Here is a 14,056-nt window from a genome sequence, read left to right on the forward strand (position 1 = left end):
CAGAAATCATCATCAAACTTTTTCGGTTGTTTGCTTCAGATTTTGTTTCCCAGAATGTTTTGCTTGATGCTGTTTTTCTAGTTTTGTTCTGTAAAGACAAAGACTTGTGGATGTTTGATGTTCGTTTAGCTTTGAAGAAAAGGTTGCCAGTGGATGGCATGGATTTGAATCTGCGGTGGGTTGCCGGCAACCCAGCTGCAAATTTCTACGGGAATTTTTTTACAGTGAGACAAATTTTGTTCATCAAGAAAATACATCTTAATTTAAGAATGTTTAGATATTTCTTCTGAAAACAAGAAAAAAAAAACTAAGTAAGAAAGTCATTTCTTGCAGTGCCAACTGCACCTGCAAAAAACAATTTTCAAGAAAAAAAATTCTTAGTATTTTTGTCTTGTTTTCAGTAAAATATAAAAAAATTCCCAAATTAAGATGCTTCTTCTTAATGAGAAAAGTGACCCGAGAAAATAAGACCAAAAATATCAAATTCAAGTGATTTTGTGCATAAAACAAGCAAAACAATCTGCCAATGGGGTTTTTACATTTTTCTTTAATTTAAGAAAATTTTCAAGATTTTTTTGCTTACCCCATTGGCAGATTTTTTGTTATTGATTTTATGTGGATGAATACAGAAAGTTGCGTTTAATTCACAGAAGCCATAAAATAAGAGAAAACAAGTCTAGAAACAAGGAAAAAATCTTGAAATGTTTCTTTAATTAAGTGTTTAAAGGAGGTTCAACGGTATTTCATGCATTGTGACTTATTAACACAGTTGCTAAACATAAGCAAAGTATCAAACAAGCAGTTGGACATGTTACAGAGTATTTCTGTGCCGAATGCACTTCGCCAGGGTTTGGAAAAAGTTTTTTTGAACACGGGTACAGCTTACAGATCAACACCGCGGATCTCACGGAAAGTCGTGCTATAGTCACGAAAATTTTGATTAATTTATTGATGTCCATTGCACAAAATTCAAGTTTTTTTTATGTGTCTTGAGCATGAATGTCCTTTTTGTGTCACTCGCATGAATATCTAAATATTTTTTGTGTCCATGGCATGACTTTTCGTGTTTTTTGTATGGTTAACTCTTTTATTTTCCCCTGTTTTTAAATCATTGTTGCTTGGGGTTAGATTTGGGATTTGGTTAGGATGTACTTTTATGTATTGGTTTCTGCATGTTTTTCTTCCGCTTTTAATGCTATTCTCGCTTGAAGTTGGGGTTTGGATGTCTAAAACGTAACAGAAAGTCGTTCTTACCTCAACCCCAAGAAACCCCACGAAAAAGAAAGTCGTGCCACAGATACAAAAAACTATTTATAGAAATTCGTGCCACGAGTGACACCACAAAGACATTCGTTCTCAAGGCACAAAAAAGCTGAATTTTGTGCCATTGACATGAATAAATTAATACAAATTTTCGTGACTATAACATGACTTTCCGTGAGATCAGTGTGTTACGTATCATGGGTAGACCATACTTACAGTATCATTTCTTTTTATGGGCACTTCCCCCAGAAAAGCACGCATACACGTCAATCAGCGGGAGAGATACTGAATATGCTACAAGTCACAGGAATCACTTCACGTGGCAGCTTTGTTTTATATCAAGACTCAACAATGGCACGAAATAAGAAGAAATCATGGATATAATTTGTTTATCCGTGGTAGCAGTAGTTTTGCGTGTGTTTAACGTTGGATTTCGTTGAAAAGTCGCAACTGGGTCATGAGTTGCATGCGGTAAGTAAAACTTCTGTTTTATGTTGGAAATCGGTTCGTAAGTGCATATAATGTAAAAGGCACAAACATTTAGTGAATTATAAGTTATCCAGTGTTGTATAAAGTGTTGCATGACCCGTGAAACGCTCCTCCCGCAGCTCGTGACTCCTCCTTCCGAATGTTTTTGTGCGTTATCGGAAAGAATTGCTAGAGCTTTTTAGCCTGGCTAACACCGGACCAGTCTCAGAGATTGAGACGTGGTCTGGGAACCACATGCTCATTTTCTCATATTTGAGGCGTGGTTTAAGAATGCCCAGAGCCGTTTATTAGGCGCTAATGTCTATCAAATGCATCTGTACGTAGCTCATAGCCAATCGTTTCAATCATACCAGATGACGTATGTAGAGCAACATGAATTCAAACGTCAACAACTTTTATCGGTACATGTGCACATAGCTGAAAGCTATGCAACTAAACCGGTAGCTGTATATTGATATTAAAAAGCAACACAACTTAGTGGCACTGTGACAACCCCAGTACAGGCATAATGACAATATGATATTAATAAATATCACTTACAATTTACAAGTTAATTGTACTTTGTAGACGACAATGCCTAGCAGGTTGGTCCTATAAAACTCTATGGCTATCATGTCTTGCCATATACAAACATCCTTCTTGGATATGAAATTGTTTAATGCCAAAAGTTGCTCTTTTTTTAAAATAAACTTGCATTCAATTTACTTCGAACACTATCTAAGGCTGCATCGAAAAGTAACTTTGTGTCTGCTGCCGTGTTGGATAAACAAAACTGCTTCGGTGTGTCACATAGATGTCGTCATGGCCTTGCTGCCCCCTCCCCATTCTGTGATTGGTTCCCTCTTTCAGGGGAAAAATTGGTCCATAGTTTCCATGCTACACTACAAAAAATAATTTTTAAGAAAAAAAATTCTTAGTCTTTTTGTCGTTTTCAGTAAAAATATCTAAAAATTCTTAAATTAAGATGCTTTTTCTTGATGAGCAAAACTAACCAAAAAAAAGTAAAAAAAAAACAAGCATAAAAAATCTGCCAATGGGGTAAGCAAATTTTTCTTGAATTTTTCTTAAATTAAGTGTTTAAGAAAAATGTTCAAGATTTATTTGCTTAGCCCATTGGCAGATTTTTTTGCTTGTTTTATGCACAAAATCACTTAAATTTGATATTTTTTGCCTAAAAACTAGACGTCATTTTGCTCATCAAGCAAACGCCTTTTGATTTAAGAATTATTAGATATTTGTACTAATACCAAGACAAAAAATACTAGGTAAGAAAGTAATTTTTTGCAGTTTTGCTGCTGAAACAGTCTATAGCGAATCATTGAATAGAGAAAATCTGGTGGGCGGGAGCGCCACACTAAAAGTTAGGCAGAAGTTTGAAGTTGAACTCATGGTTCATAAACAGAGGTAATTGTGTTTAACTATGTGTACCTCAAATGTTCTCGTGCATGCAACATGTACAGTACCGCCTAGAACAGAAACACGTCCGTAACCCGGTTACTCGCCAATCCGTGGCGCCATCCAGTTTTGGGGTTATTTTGGCAAGCAGTTATTCAAAAGCATTGATCTTGAGGCATCTTGGTCCGTGACGGCACATTTCTGAAAATATTTCAAAATGGCAAAGATGTGCTATCAAAACAAAATAAATTGCCAAATGTTCAGTTAAAAGCATACAGACCAAAAATATTTTTCCCGATTCTTTCAGTCTAAACAGATCTTCATATTTTCCTTTGTCGCCATATTGACTGCATATGGCTTCTTTGCCTGCTACCTTTTGCAGGCTCCCTATGTGTGTTTAATGACAATAAACACATGTTTGGCTCTCAGACGGTGTGGACTGAAATGAAGAATGTTTACTGGCAGACTTAAAAATCTCTCCCTGTAAAAAAAGAAATGCACGTCTGCATATAACAAGCTTTGATTTTAGAAGACTTCAATCCTAATTTTTGGAGAATATACAGTATATCAAGTTTACACAATGTGTGGTGCATTTATAAAGAGTCATTGAACTGCTACGGTAGATCCTGTTCACCTACTGTAACCGTTGTTGCTTCAGACAAAAACATTCCTTTATATCACCCACACTTTTTCCTGACTTTTGAATAAATCTCTGGGAAGAAATAATATACTGTATGGTCTAAGCTACCTCTTGTTCCCAAATACTGGCTAATGGAGAACATTTTTCATCAGGTTTCTGATCCAAGACTCCTGGATAAAAAATAACATCCACCGGGGCTTTGAATATCCGACGTTTGAAATTCATGTCTATATCAATTACATGGAAAACGTTTTTTTACGTAGATCATTTATTTGAACTTTACATCTTGGCTTTTTGGGTTTATACAACTTATAAGAAGTCATTGTGAGGTAAAAACAAAATGATATACACATACATGTTTGTCAATGTCAGGCTATTGTTGACAACCTTTTCAAATAAAAATTTAAATCACATTCCAACACATTCGAAAGGCATTGTATTTTCAAGGGCCTCATTTATAACGTGAACAGATTTGTTCGTAGATTGTGTGTACGCAAAAATCCATGGAAACGTTCATATTTATGAAAACTAGAGATGCACCGATACTGATAGCCGATTGTTTAGACTGATATCTGCTGATACCGATAGTTTGGTGGTTATATTAACTTGCATTTATTATTCAATTAAATTTGATTTATATAGCGCTTTTCACAATTGTTTAATTGTTTCAAAATATTAATAAAATCAGGAGAAAAAATCGGAAACATAAGAAGCACAGTACATCGGCTAAGATTAAACTGTACTAGCGAGCGTAGTAATAATGTAACGTATAGAAAAGGGTGCTAAATTAAGCCAATGTCAGCTGACTCCCTAGGGGTTAAAAAAACTAGGAAATACACTGCAAATATGACTTTCTCACTTAGTATTTTTGTCTTGTTTTCAGTAAAAAAAATCTAAATATTCTTAAATTAAGTTGTATTTTCTTGATGAGCAAAACGACCCAGGAAAACAAGTCCTGCCCTCTAGACAAAACATATAAACTCCAAGCGAACTCCTGCCCAAAACAAGCAAAAAAATCTGCCAATAAAATAAGAAAAAAATTCTTGAATTAAGTATTTATGAAAAAGTAAACTTATTTCAAGAAAAATTTTCCATTGGCAGATTTTTTATATTTTTGTCCAAAAACCAGACCCATTTTCCCAGGTCATTCTCACATAAAGAAAATACATTTTAATTTAATAATTTTTTAATATTTTTACTGAAAACAAGAAAAAATACTAAGTAAGAACGTAATTTTTTGCAGTGTACTGAATTTTACTATTACATTTTCTAATATGTTATACATTTATATAATTAGCATTAATATTGAAAATTTAGCTACTGATGTTTCGGTTGCACTTTATTTTACAGTATGTGCACCTACCTTGCACATACATGGCGAACAAGTTGTACCCACCGACAAATGTATGATACTTACTTTTAGGTATCTACATGGTAATTAATTGGTTTTCATTACTGTACTTACCAGTAGTACATACTTGGCAGCCATTATGTAACTATAGGTAAGCACTGGGCAACAACACATACACACCCACAGTGTAGGTATACTGCAACCAACGAGAAACGCCACTGTACCCACAAATAAATGTACAATATAAGTATTTAGCATTTACAGGCAAGCTAGGGCAAACGACAGGCATTTATAGTGTACATATATGACAACCAATATCAAACACCACTGTACCCACAAATTGTATATACATGATAAGTGTGTGGTACCTGTAGGCCAGTGTAAGTTAATGACGACACATAGGGTGTATGTATCATGTAACTAACGAGAAACACTATACATACAAATTATATATACACAATAAGTGTGTGGTACCTGCAGGTAAGTGTAAGTTATACTTATACCATACGTATATGATAACTAAGAACAAACATTACTGATATGCCATTTTGGTACTCAGACTCAGTGAATCTTTGTCCTTTAAACCAAGCATTAAATAACCGTATGGATTAACTACTGGGTACATTCACTAGTACGTCCATGGTAACTGCATGGAAACAGGACTGTAAAATAAAGTGTTGCTTTTTACACAGTTATTACATCCTACCACCTAAGATATAGCATCATATACATATCACTGTGAGGCAAACCCAACCATTGACTATCATACGCATTAACTACTAGGTACATTCACTAATACTTCCATCGTTACTGCATGGAAACAGGACTGTAAAATAAAGTTTTGCTTTTTACACAGTTATTACATCCTACCACCTAAGATATAGCATCATATACATGTTACTGTGAGGCAAACCCAACCATTGACTATCATACGCATTACCTACTGGGTACATTCACTAGTACACACTTATTGTGTATATACAATTTGCAAGGACAGAAGTGTTTGACATTAGTTATCATATATGTACACTATAAATACCCGCCATTAACCCCAACTTGCCTGAAAATACCAAACACCTAAATTGTACATTTATTTGTACGTACAGCAACGTCTCTCGCCAGTTACAGCACACCTACACTACAAGTATGTACCTGCTACCACCCAGCACCTATCCAGAGCTACATAATAACTACCATGTACCACTGGTGAGTACAGTAATGACACCAGTCAATCACCATGCAGACACCCGAAAGCAAGCACCACACATTTGTCGGCAAGCACAACCCACCCACCATATATGTACAAGGTAAGTACACGCACTGAGAAATAAAGCGCATTTTCTATACACAGAGCTCAAATTTTTTGCATTTTTTATGTTTTTACTTTTGATTAACAGGATATATCAGCCAAGACTACTGTCTGTTTTTAAACTATCGGCCGATAGCCGATTATTGGCCGATATATCGGTGCATATCTAATGAATTGGGTCTTTGGCATGGAAAAGTGCTTTGCGCCAGGTCAGTGTTTTTGCCCAGACGTACGCACTTTTGTTTGTCCGACTGCTGCAGGTTTTTGGAAATATAAGCCATACTTTCTGCTCGAAAAGGATTTTAAGCATAGACTGACGTAGGTTTCTAAAGAGCGTTTTTGAAGCCAAAAGTGGGCAGAGCCAGTCATCGCCATCTTGGCAAAGGGTCCTCGTGTATCAAACTCGGATCATTAAAAAATGGACAAATAGGCAGCATGTGGGTGGACCTGAACAGACAGCAGCAGCAATCCACCTATCACTCAAGCGGCCACCACCTTAATTATGCAGCAATAAGTTAAAAAACAATTCACCCCCCCACAGTTGTCATAAGGGCAAAAATAGCTATAGACCAAAATCACTTTTTGTACAAGGCTGTAAAGTTGGGCTTTTTAACATGGGTGTCTAAGGGGATTGACTCCCCTTTGAATTCAACATTGCAGTTTAAGTCACTTCCCTGTTGGGTTCATCAGAGAGATCGGAAGGTTGCCCCTCAATTTTAAAACTGACAGGTGCTCTTTTATATGTTAATGACAATAATTAGGCATCGTTTAAAGGCGGAGATTTAAAACTGTTCAGCTGCAGACAATTTCAAGATCATTTGCAATTTATAGTAAACAACCATTCAGATGTGAACAACTATTCACATCTGAAAGTAAGGCAGATTAACTTGTCTGGATCAACTTGTGTATGGATTACGCAGTTCTCACCATGAATATAGCCATAGATACTGGAATGGTTTGAAGAATAAATAAAGAAGTGAGGCATACGCACGTTTTCTGTGCATACACTCTGACTACTATGAATCACATGTACAGTATGTGCTTTTGAGATATGATCGTAAGATAAAATTTAGGACTGTATCTATGCAGCATTTTATAAATGAGGCCCCTGATGTTGTGTACATAAGGAGGCACTATCAGGGTAATGCACTTTGAATATATCGAACATCGAAGGTGAGGTGTGTCAAATTGATTTGTTTAAAAAGTGTAAATATTATTAAACGTGGATCAAAGAAGCTAATGAAACAGTGCACAGTAAAAAGTAAAAGTTAAAAAAATTACTTCGATTGGTAACATTTAAAATATTTAAGTTTAATCTAATTAAATTTTCTCAATTTAAGTGAAAATTTTCAGCTAAAAACTTAAAAAAAAAAAAATTATTAAAGGGACACTCCACTTTTTTTTTGAAAATATGCTCATTTTCCAGCTCCCCTAGAGTTAAACATTTGATTTTTACCGTTTTGGGATCCATTCAGCTGATCTCCAGGTCTGGCGCTACCACTTTTAGCATAGCTTAGCATAATCCATTGAATCTGATTAGACCATTAGCATCACACTTAAAAATAACCAAAGAGTTTCGCTATTTTTCCTATTTACAACTTGACTCTTCTGTAGTTACATCGTGTACTAAGACTGACGGAAAATTAAAAGTTGCGATTTTCTAGGCAGATATGGCTAGGAACTATACTCTCATTCTGGCGTAATAATCAACGACTTTGCTGCCGTAACATGGCTGCTGGAGGCGCAATGATATTACGCAGTGCCCGAAAATAGTCCCCTGCTATTGAAAGTTACTAACGCTGGATTTCCACTGACTGCAGAACGGCTGCGGATCCGCTGCGGAACGGCGGCGGAGTCAATCGGTTTCCATTCAAGTCGATGTGTGTATTTCCACTGACTGCGTTCCGAATCTGTCACAGCTCCGGTCATCCGCAGCCTTCCGGAACAAATACGCAGAGCTTCTATTTTTGACGGATGCCGGACAGCTCCGCAGGGCGGAGCCATGACTATATCGCGTGATCATACCTGAATTCGCGAGATCTCGTGTCATGACGTCATTAACGTCATAATGGGCGTAGACAGAACTAGATGTCGCGCGATCATCACATGAATTTGCGAGATCTCATGGGTCCTCGTCACTTCAGCATGCAGTCTCTCTGCAACAAATTTGGAACTGGTGGTATTGGCGGACGGCGGAGCCGTAACGCAGCGGTGCCGATCCGCAGCCGCTCCGCAGTTGGTGGAAATCCACCGTAAGGGGACTATTTTCGTGCAGTGCGCAATATCATTGCTGATATTAAATTTAAAATCAGTGTCCCTTTAAATTCGTAACACCTAAAAAAATTAAGCTTTTTCAATTCACTTAAAGTGAGAACGTTTAAGTTGAAAAAAAATGTGTTAATCCACAATGACACACCTCACCCTTAAAAAGACAACGATTTTTAACGTATATTGTATATACTCAACAGTTAGACATAGATGTTTGCAAAAATTTGCAGCTTCAGTTGGTAACCGTAAACCCATCGTCTCAAAACGACCTAAACTTTTCACATTTTTACATTTGCAACGAATGCCACAGAACAATCTATAAAATACAGAAGGAAAAACATCCTTTTTATTCAAAATACATTATTATAAACCGCTACAGTTCTATAACGCAATCCGTTCCTGGAAATTCTGGCAGATTCAGTTCGTATTTTTTCTGAATGTCATAGGGCAGGAATCGTCCGGCCAGAAAATGTTTTCCCGAGAAACCCGTCGCACACTTTTTGGGTGCCGTCAGAGAGATGAGGACTTCTGGAGTTATTCCATCCTTGCCTGGCTCATCAGCATCCCAACCTTCAAAATATCAAATAAACGAAAAACATTTGATCAATTTCACCAAGTCATTGTGCATTAACTAAAAACACTGTTTCCGGATTCATCCAGATAAGAGGTGGAAAACTGGCTCGTAGGGATCGTTCATAACACTACGGTCATCTGGAGCAAGGTACAAAAAATGCAATGTGTAAGTCATCAGCTGCAATTTTCAAATAAAGCATCCAGATGACATAATGGCTGTGTTTACTTTTATTTGATAATTTGTCTGCTATGCAAACACTTAAGAGGGTCCGTGCAACAGGCTAGCACATAAAGGTCAACCCCGGTCAACTCATTTATCTGAGACGGCTCCATAAAGTCGGGATTTGGTCATGGAAATGTCTTTGGAGGTGTTAGCGTCCCATTTATCAATTAAATAATGACTGTTTCGTATGCTTACAAGAATGTACCAAGAATTGTTTTTTTTCTTAGTTCTAGTAATCTTGTGTATAGTTGTAGGCCTACTAGTACTAAAGTATCTATAATTAGGTATCTAAGAAGATATATATTGAGGTGATTCTGATCTTAAAAACAAAGTGTGTAATTTTTTGCAACACAAGCAAATCAAAAAACTTAAAGGGGTCATATGATGAAAATGTTAGCATTGCCACTTTGTAGGTTTGAGCAAAAATAGGTCATTGAAATTTGGCTTTCATTATGATGTCATAAGGATATCTTATTAGAATAATACCGCCCCCTTAATCTGCACTATCCAACCACTGCACTGCCATTTAGTGCAGCGAGAAACAGAGAGAAAAGAAGGACTTGACAGCACAATTGAGTTTGAATTACAACCTACCACCATCATTGTGATCAGTGTTTGCACTTCATCCGCTCATTTGCATTTTAAAAAACACACCCAAAACGACACATTTTTGCTCAAACCTACAAAGTGGCAATGCTAACATTTTCATCATATGACCCCTTTAACAGATAGGCCTACCCAATACGCACACCTATGGATGAGCCAGTGTTACTGTGTCAGGCAATATTTTGATTTATTATGTTGTCTATTTACATTTATGCATTGGGCAGATGCTTTAATTCAAAACAGCTTACAGTTAATACGTTTATTTATTTTATTAGTATGTGTGTACCATGTGTTTCGAACCCATGACCTTTTGTGCTGCTAACACAATGCTTTTGAGCTACTAAAACATACTGTACCCATTTTTTACAATGCATGTAAAGCAAGGACATGAGGAAATATCTTGACCTTGAAAATCACACACTTTGGCTTTAATTCTTTAATTTCAGCTGGTGGCTGATTAAATTGTTCTTGCAAAAGCATTTATGAGGGCAGTTTCACTTATTACAAGTGTCATGAGACCCACAAAGAACAAATGTACAAAGTAGAAGCAAACAGGATTTAACAGGTTATAAACATTTCGTTCACGGTCTGTGGTACTTGAGATTATCTGTTACGAATTACACAAATAATGTTTAGTTAACGTCAGTGTTGTCACACATTGTTGCTTTTGTTTTACTAGCATCTTTAGACCTTTATGTGTCCTTAAGATTGATTTTAAGCATATTTTTTCTTAATCAAACTTTTTTAAATAAAAGTTCCTAAACAGTTGGGATGTATGGTATGGTTCCATAAAGCAGTGTTTCCTAACCTTTTTCACTTCAAGCCCACAACAATATTTGAAGGCCCCCCAATCACTAAATTTTTACAAGATAAAATTAACTAGAACTTGAAATTACTAGACAGATGTATATTCACTACTAAATGGCCAAATAAAAGGAAATACCTTGATTTGTGCTTGTTTTAGATTATTTTAATGCTTGTTTTGTCCAATTTTTATCATTTTAAGTCATCTTGAGGCCTCCTGGTTGGGAAACACTGCCATAAAGAACCTTTCAGTTTTTTCAGTTGAAATGGTTTATCGGACTATAAAAAGGTAGGAAAGAATATATATATTTTTAGCCGGTTCTTTGGGGAACAAAAAATGGTTCTCAGAGGGAATCACTGCGAAAACCCCTTTATTGAACCTTTAAATTGAGTGTAGCTAAGGTAAAAAACGGACTGGGACTGTTTTCATGAAACTAAGGTTTTTTTTGAATGGTCGATAATATTTGATATTGAAATTGCGAACGTCATTATTGAGACGTCACTTGCCCACTGTCCTATCGCAACAGCAAAAGCTGCATAGTTATAAAGTCAGGTGCATCTGCTCCAAACAAAGACAAAGTCAATTATATTAAATGAAGAAAATACATTTTTATTTTAAACAAAATGCCCTTTTGCCTCTGCCAGTGTCTCGTGTCCTTATGTAAAAGGGTTGTGACATTACACTTTTTAGTCCATCGAATTTAATTCATATTTCATACGTATGCATGCAAATGAGTCAGACCATAAATGCAAGCTTGTGCGAAAATATTTTACACTTTGCTGCATACCAAAGTTCAAATCTGGTAAACTCTGCCCTGCAAAAAATAATTTTCTTTCTTTGTATTTTTGTCTTGTTTTTAGTACAAATATATAAAAAATCTTAAATCAAGATGCATTTTCTTGATGAGCAAAATGACCTAAGAATATATAGTTAAAAAATCACATCACAAGTGATTTTGTTTATAAAACAAGCAAAAAATCTGCCAATGGAGTAAGGAACCGTTCTCTTTAATTTTTTTATGAATTGTTTAAGAAAAAAAAATTCTTAAAATAAAAAAATATCTTAATCCATTGTCAGATTTTTTTTTAGCTTGTTTTAAGCACAAAATCACCAACATTTTATGTGTTTTGTCTAAAAACTAGATATATTTTTTCTTAGGTTATTTTGCTCATCAAGAAAATGCATCTTGATTTAAAAAATTTTAAATATTTGTAACTAAAAAAAAACAACAAAAATACTAAGAAAGTAATTTTTGCAGTGTGACGTGTGAATTTGTATCACGAGACCTTTCTCTCTATTGAAAAGCAAATATGGACAAAGCTATAACCTCCCATTTTCGTATTAATGTCAGAAAAATATTCATATTCTCTTAGTCTGGTGTGAGAGCCCCTTAAAGGATTAGTTCATTTTCTTAAAAAAAATCTAGATAATTTACTAACCATCATGTCATCCAAACTGTTGATGTCTTCCTTTGTTCAGTCGAGAAGAAATTATGTTTTTTGAGGAAAACATTCCAGGATTTTTTTTATTTTAATGGACTTTAATAGACCCCAACACTTAACAGTTTTAATGCAGTTTAAAATTGCAGTTTCAAAGGACTCTAAATGATCCCAAACAAGGCATAAGGGTCTTATCTAGCTAGACAATTGACATTTTTGGCAAGAAAAATAAAAAATATGCACTTTTAAACCACAACTTCTCTTCCTCCTCTGGCTGTGTGATGAGCCAGCGCGACCTCACGTAATTACGTAATGACGTTGGAAAGGTCACGTTTTACATATATGAAACGCACATATGGGGACCATTTTAAACAATAAACTGACACAAAGACATTAATTAGTATCATTCCATATCATCTCTTTCTCCACACTTGTAAATACTGAGGGCATAGTTTTGCATACGTCATCTGTGACCTCTTGACGTGATGACGTATTGCATGAGGTCGCATTTTTTTATTTTTCTTGACAAAAATGTCAATCGTTTTGCTAGATAAGACCCTTATGCCTCATTTGGGATCACTTAGAGTCCTTTGAAACTGCAATTTTTAACTGCATTAAAACTGTTAAGTGTTGGGGTCCATTAAAGTCCATTAAAATGAGAAAAATCCTTTTGGATTTTTGGATGACATGGTGGTGAGTAATTATCTGGATTTTTTTAAAGAAAATGGACTAATCGTTTACCTTCCGCTGCTCTGTACTGCATGCTCTACAGTATAAACAAGAAAGCTTGCACTGTATGGTGCATTGGTGGAGCTCGCGCTGTTGCAAGACGTCCCAGACCAAATCGATCAATATTGACGTTCGATGAATGCTATTATCATTATCGAATATTATCAACTATTTGATTAGTTATTTCATCCCTACAGTTTTGCTCATATAAGCCCAATGGTAGAAATAAACAGAAATGACCAAGTGAAAATACCTGAAGGCATGTCCACACTAACAATGGGTATTTTGACCTGTTTCAAAGTCACCAGCATCCCAGCATATGGCTCTTTTACGTCGTTGTGGTCCGCTTCTGGTCCCAAGATGGCGTCGATCACAAGATTGTAAGCATCGTTTAACAGTTGGACCTGGTCAGCGGATCAAACGGGTGACAGATAGGATGGGCAGACGTCAAAAACAATAAGCATCATGATGACATTTCTGCCAGCGGACTAAATCTTTTGTCATTTCCGATTTGCCTCTCCCTTTTGAAATACCCACCTCTGTCGGAAGATAGGAAAGGAACGGGATGTCCATTTTTTCGCACTGAACGGTGAAATCCTGGTGTAAAATCTGAGGTGAACGTTTGGGATAGAAAATAGTGGGCTCGTATTCCTATGCGTGAGAGAAAAGAAGAAAACAGCGTTGGTATTCATAACGTGCACGGGGACGGAAATTTATGAGGAAATTTTTACAGGAATTGTTTGATTATTCTTCTGTTTCAATGAGCTGTGTGTAAAGACCCTCAAGGCACCGCGATAAAAAAACTGAATGAAAGAAACAGACAGACATGGTTGGAAATGTATTATGTGGCTGCCGTGCATAAACCAGACAGCTGATTTATATTTAGGGACGATATTTAGTCCCTGTGTGGACATATTGTGAGATACTGAAGAATCTGAACTCATCACTTCATAGTTTTATTTTGGA

General features: G+C 36.1%; 2 protein-coding genes across 3 annotated transcripts in view; one reads left to right on the forward strand and one right to left on the reverse strand.

Moving 5' to 3' along the window:
- LOC129452734 (Rieske domain-containing protein) overlaps positions 1-14,056 on the forward strand; it is a 60,882-nt gene that overhangs the window by 27,965 nt on the left and 18,861 nt on the right. The window lies entirely within an intron of this gene.
- Positions 8,805-14,056, reverse strand: part of yjefn3 (YjeF N-terminal domain containing 3) — a 52,029-nt gene continuing 46,777 nt past the window's right edge. For both annotated transcript variants that reach the window (XM_055216755.2, XM_055216754.2), the window contains exons 5-7: positions 13,628-13,741; positions 13,344-13,494; positions 8,805-9,285 (exon numbers count right to left, since the gene is read on the reverse strand). In XM_055216755.2, coding sequence (XP_055072730.1) covers positions 9,089-9,285; positions 13,344-13,494; positions 13,628-13,741 — 462 coding nt within the window. In that variant the 3' untranslated portion in view covers positions 8,805-9,088. The remainder of the gene's footprint in view (positions 9,286-13,343; positions 13,495-13,627; positions 13,742-14,056) is intronic.

The sequence above is a fragment of the Misgurnus anguillicaudatus genome, chromosome 23 (genome assembly GCF_027580225.2).
Source record: "Misgurnus anguillicaudatus chromosome 23, ASM2758022v2, whole genome shotgun sequence".
Classification (NCBI taxonomy): Eukaryota; Metazoa; Chordata; class Actinopteri; order Cypriniformes; family Cobitidae; genus Misgurnus; species Misgurnus anguillicaudatus.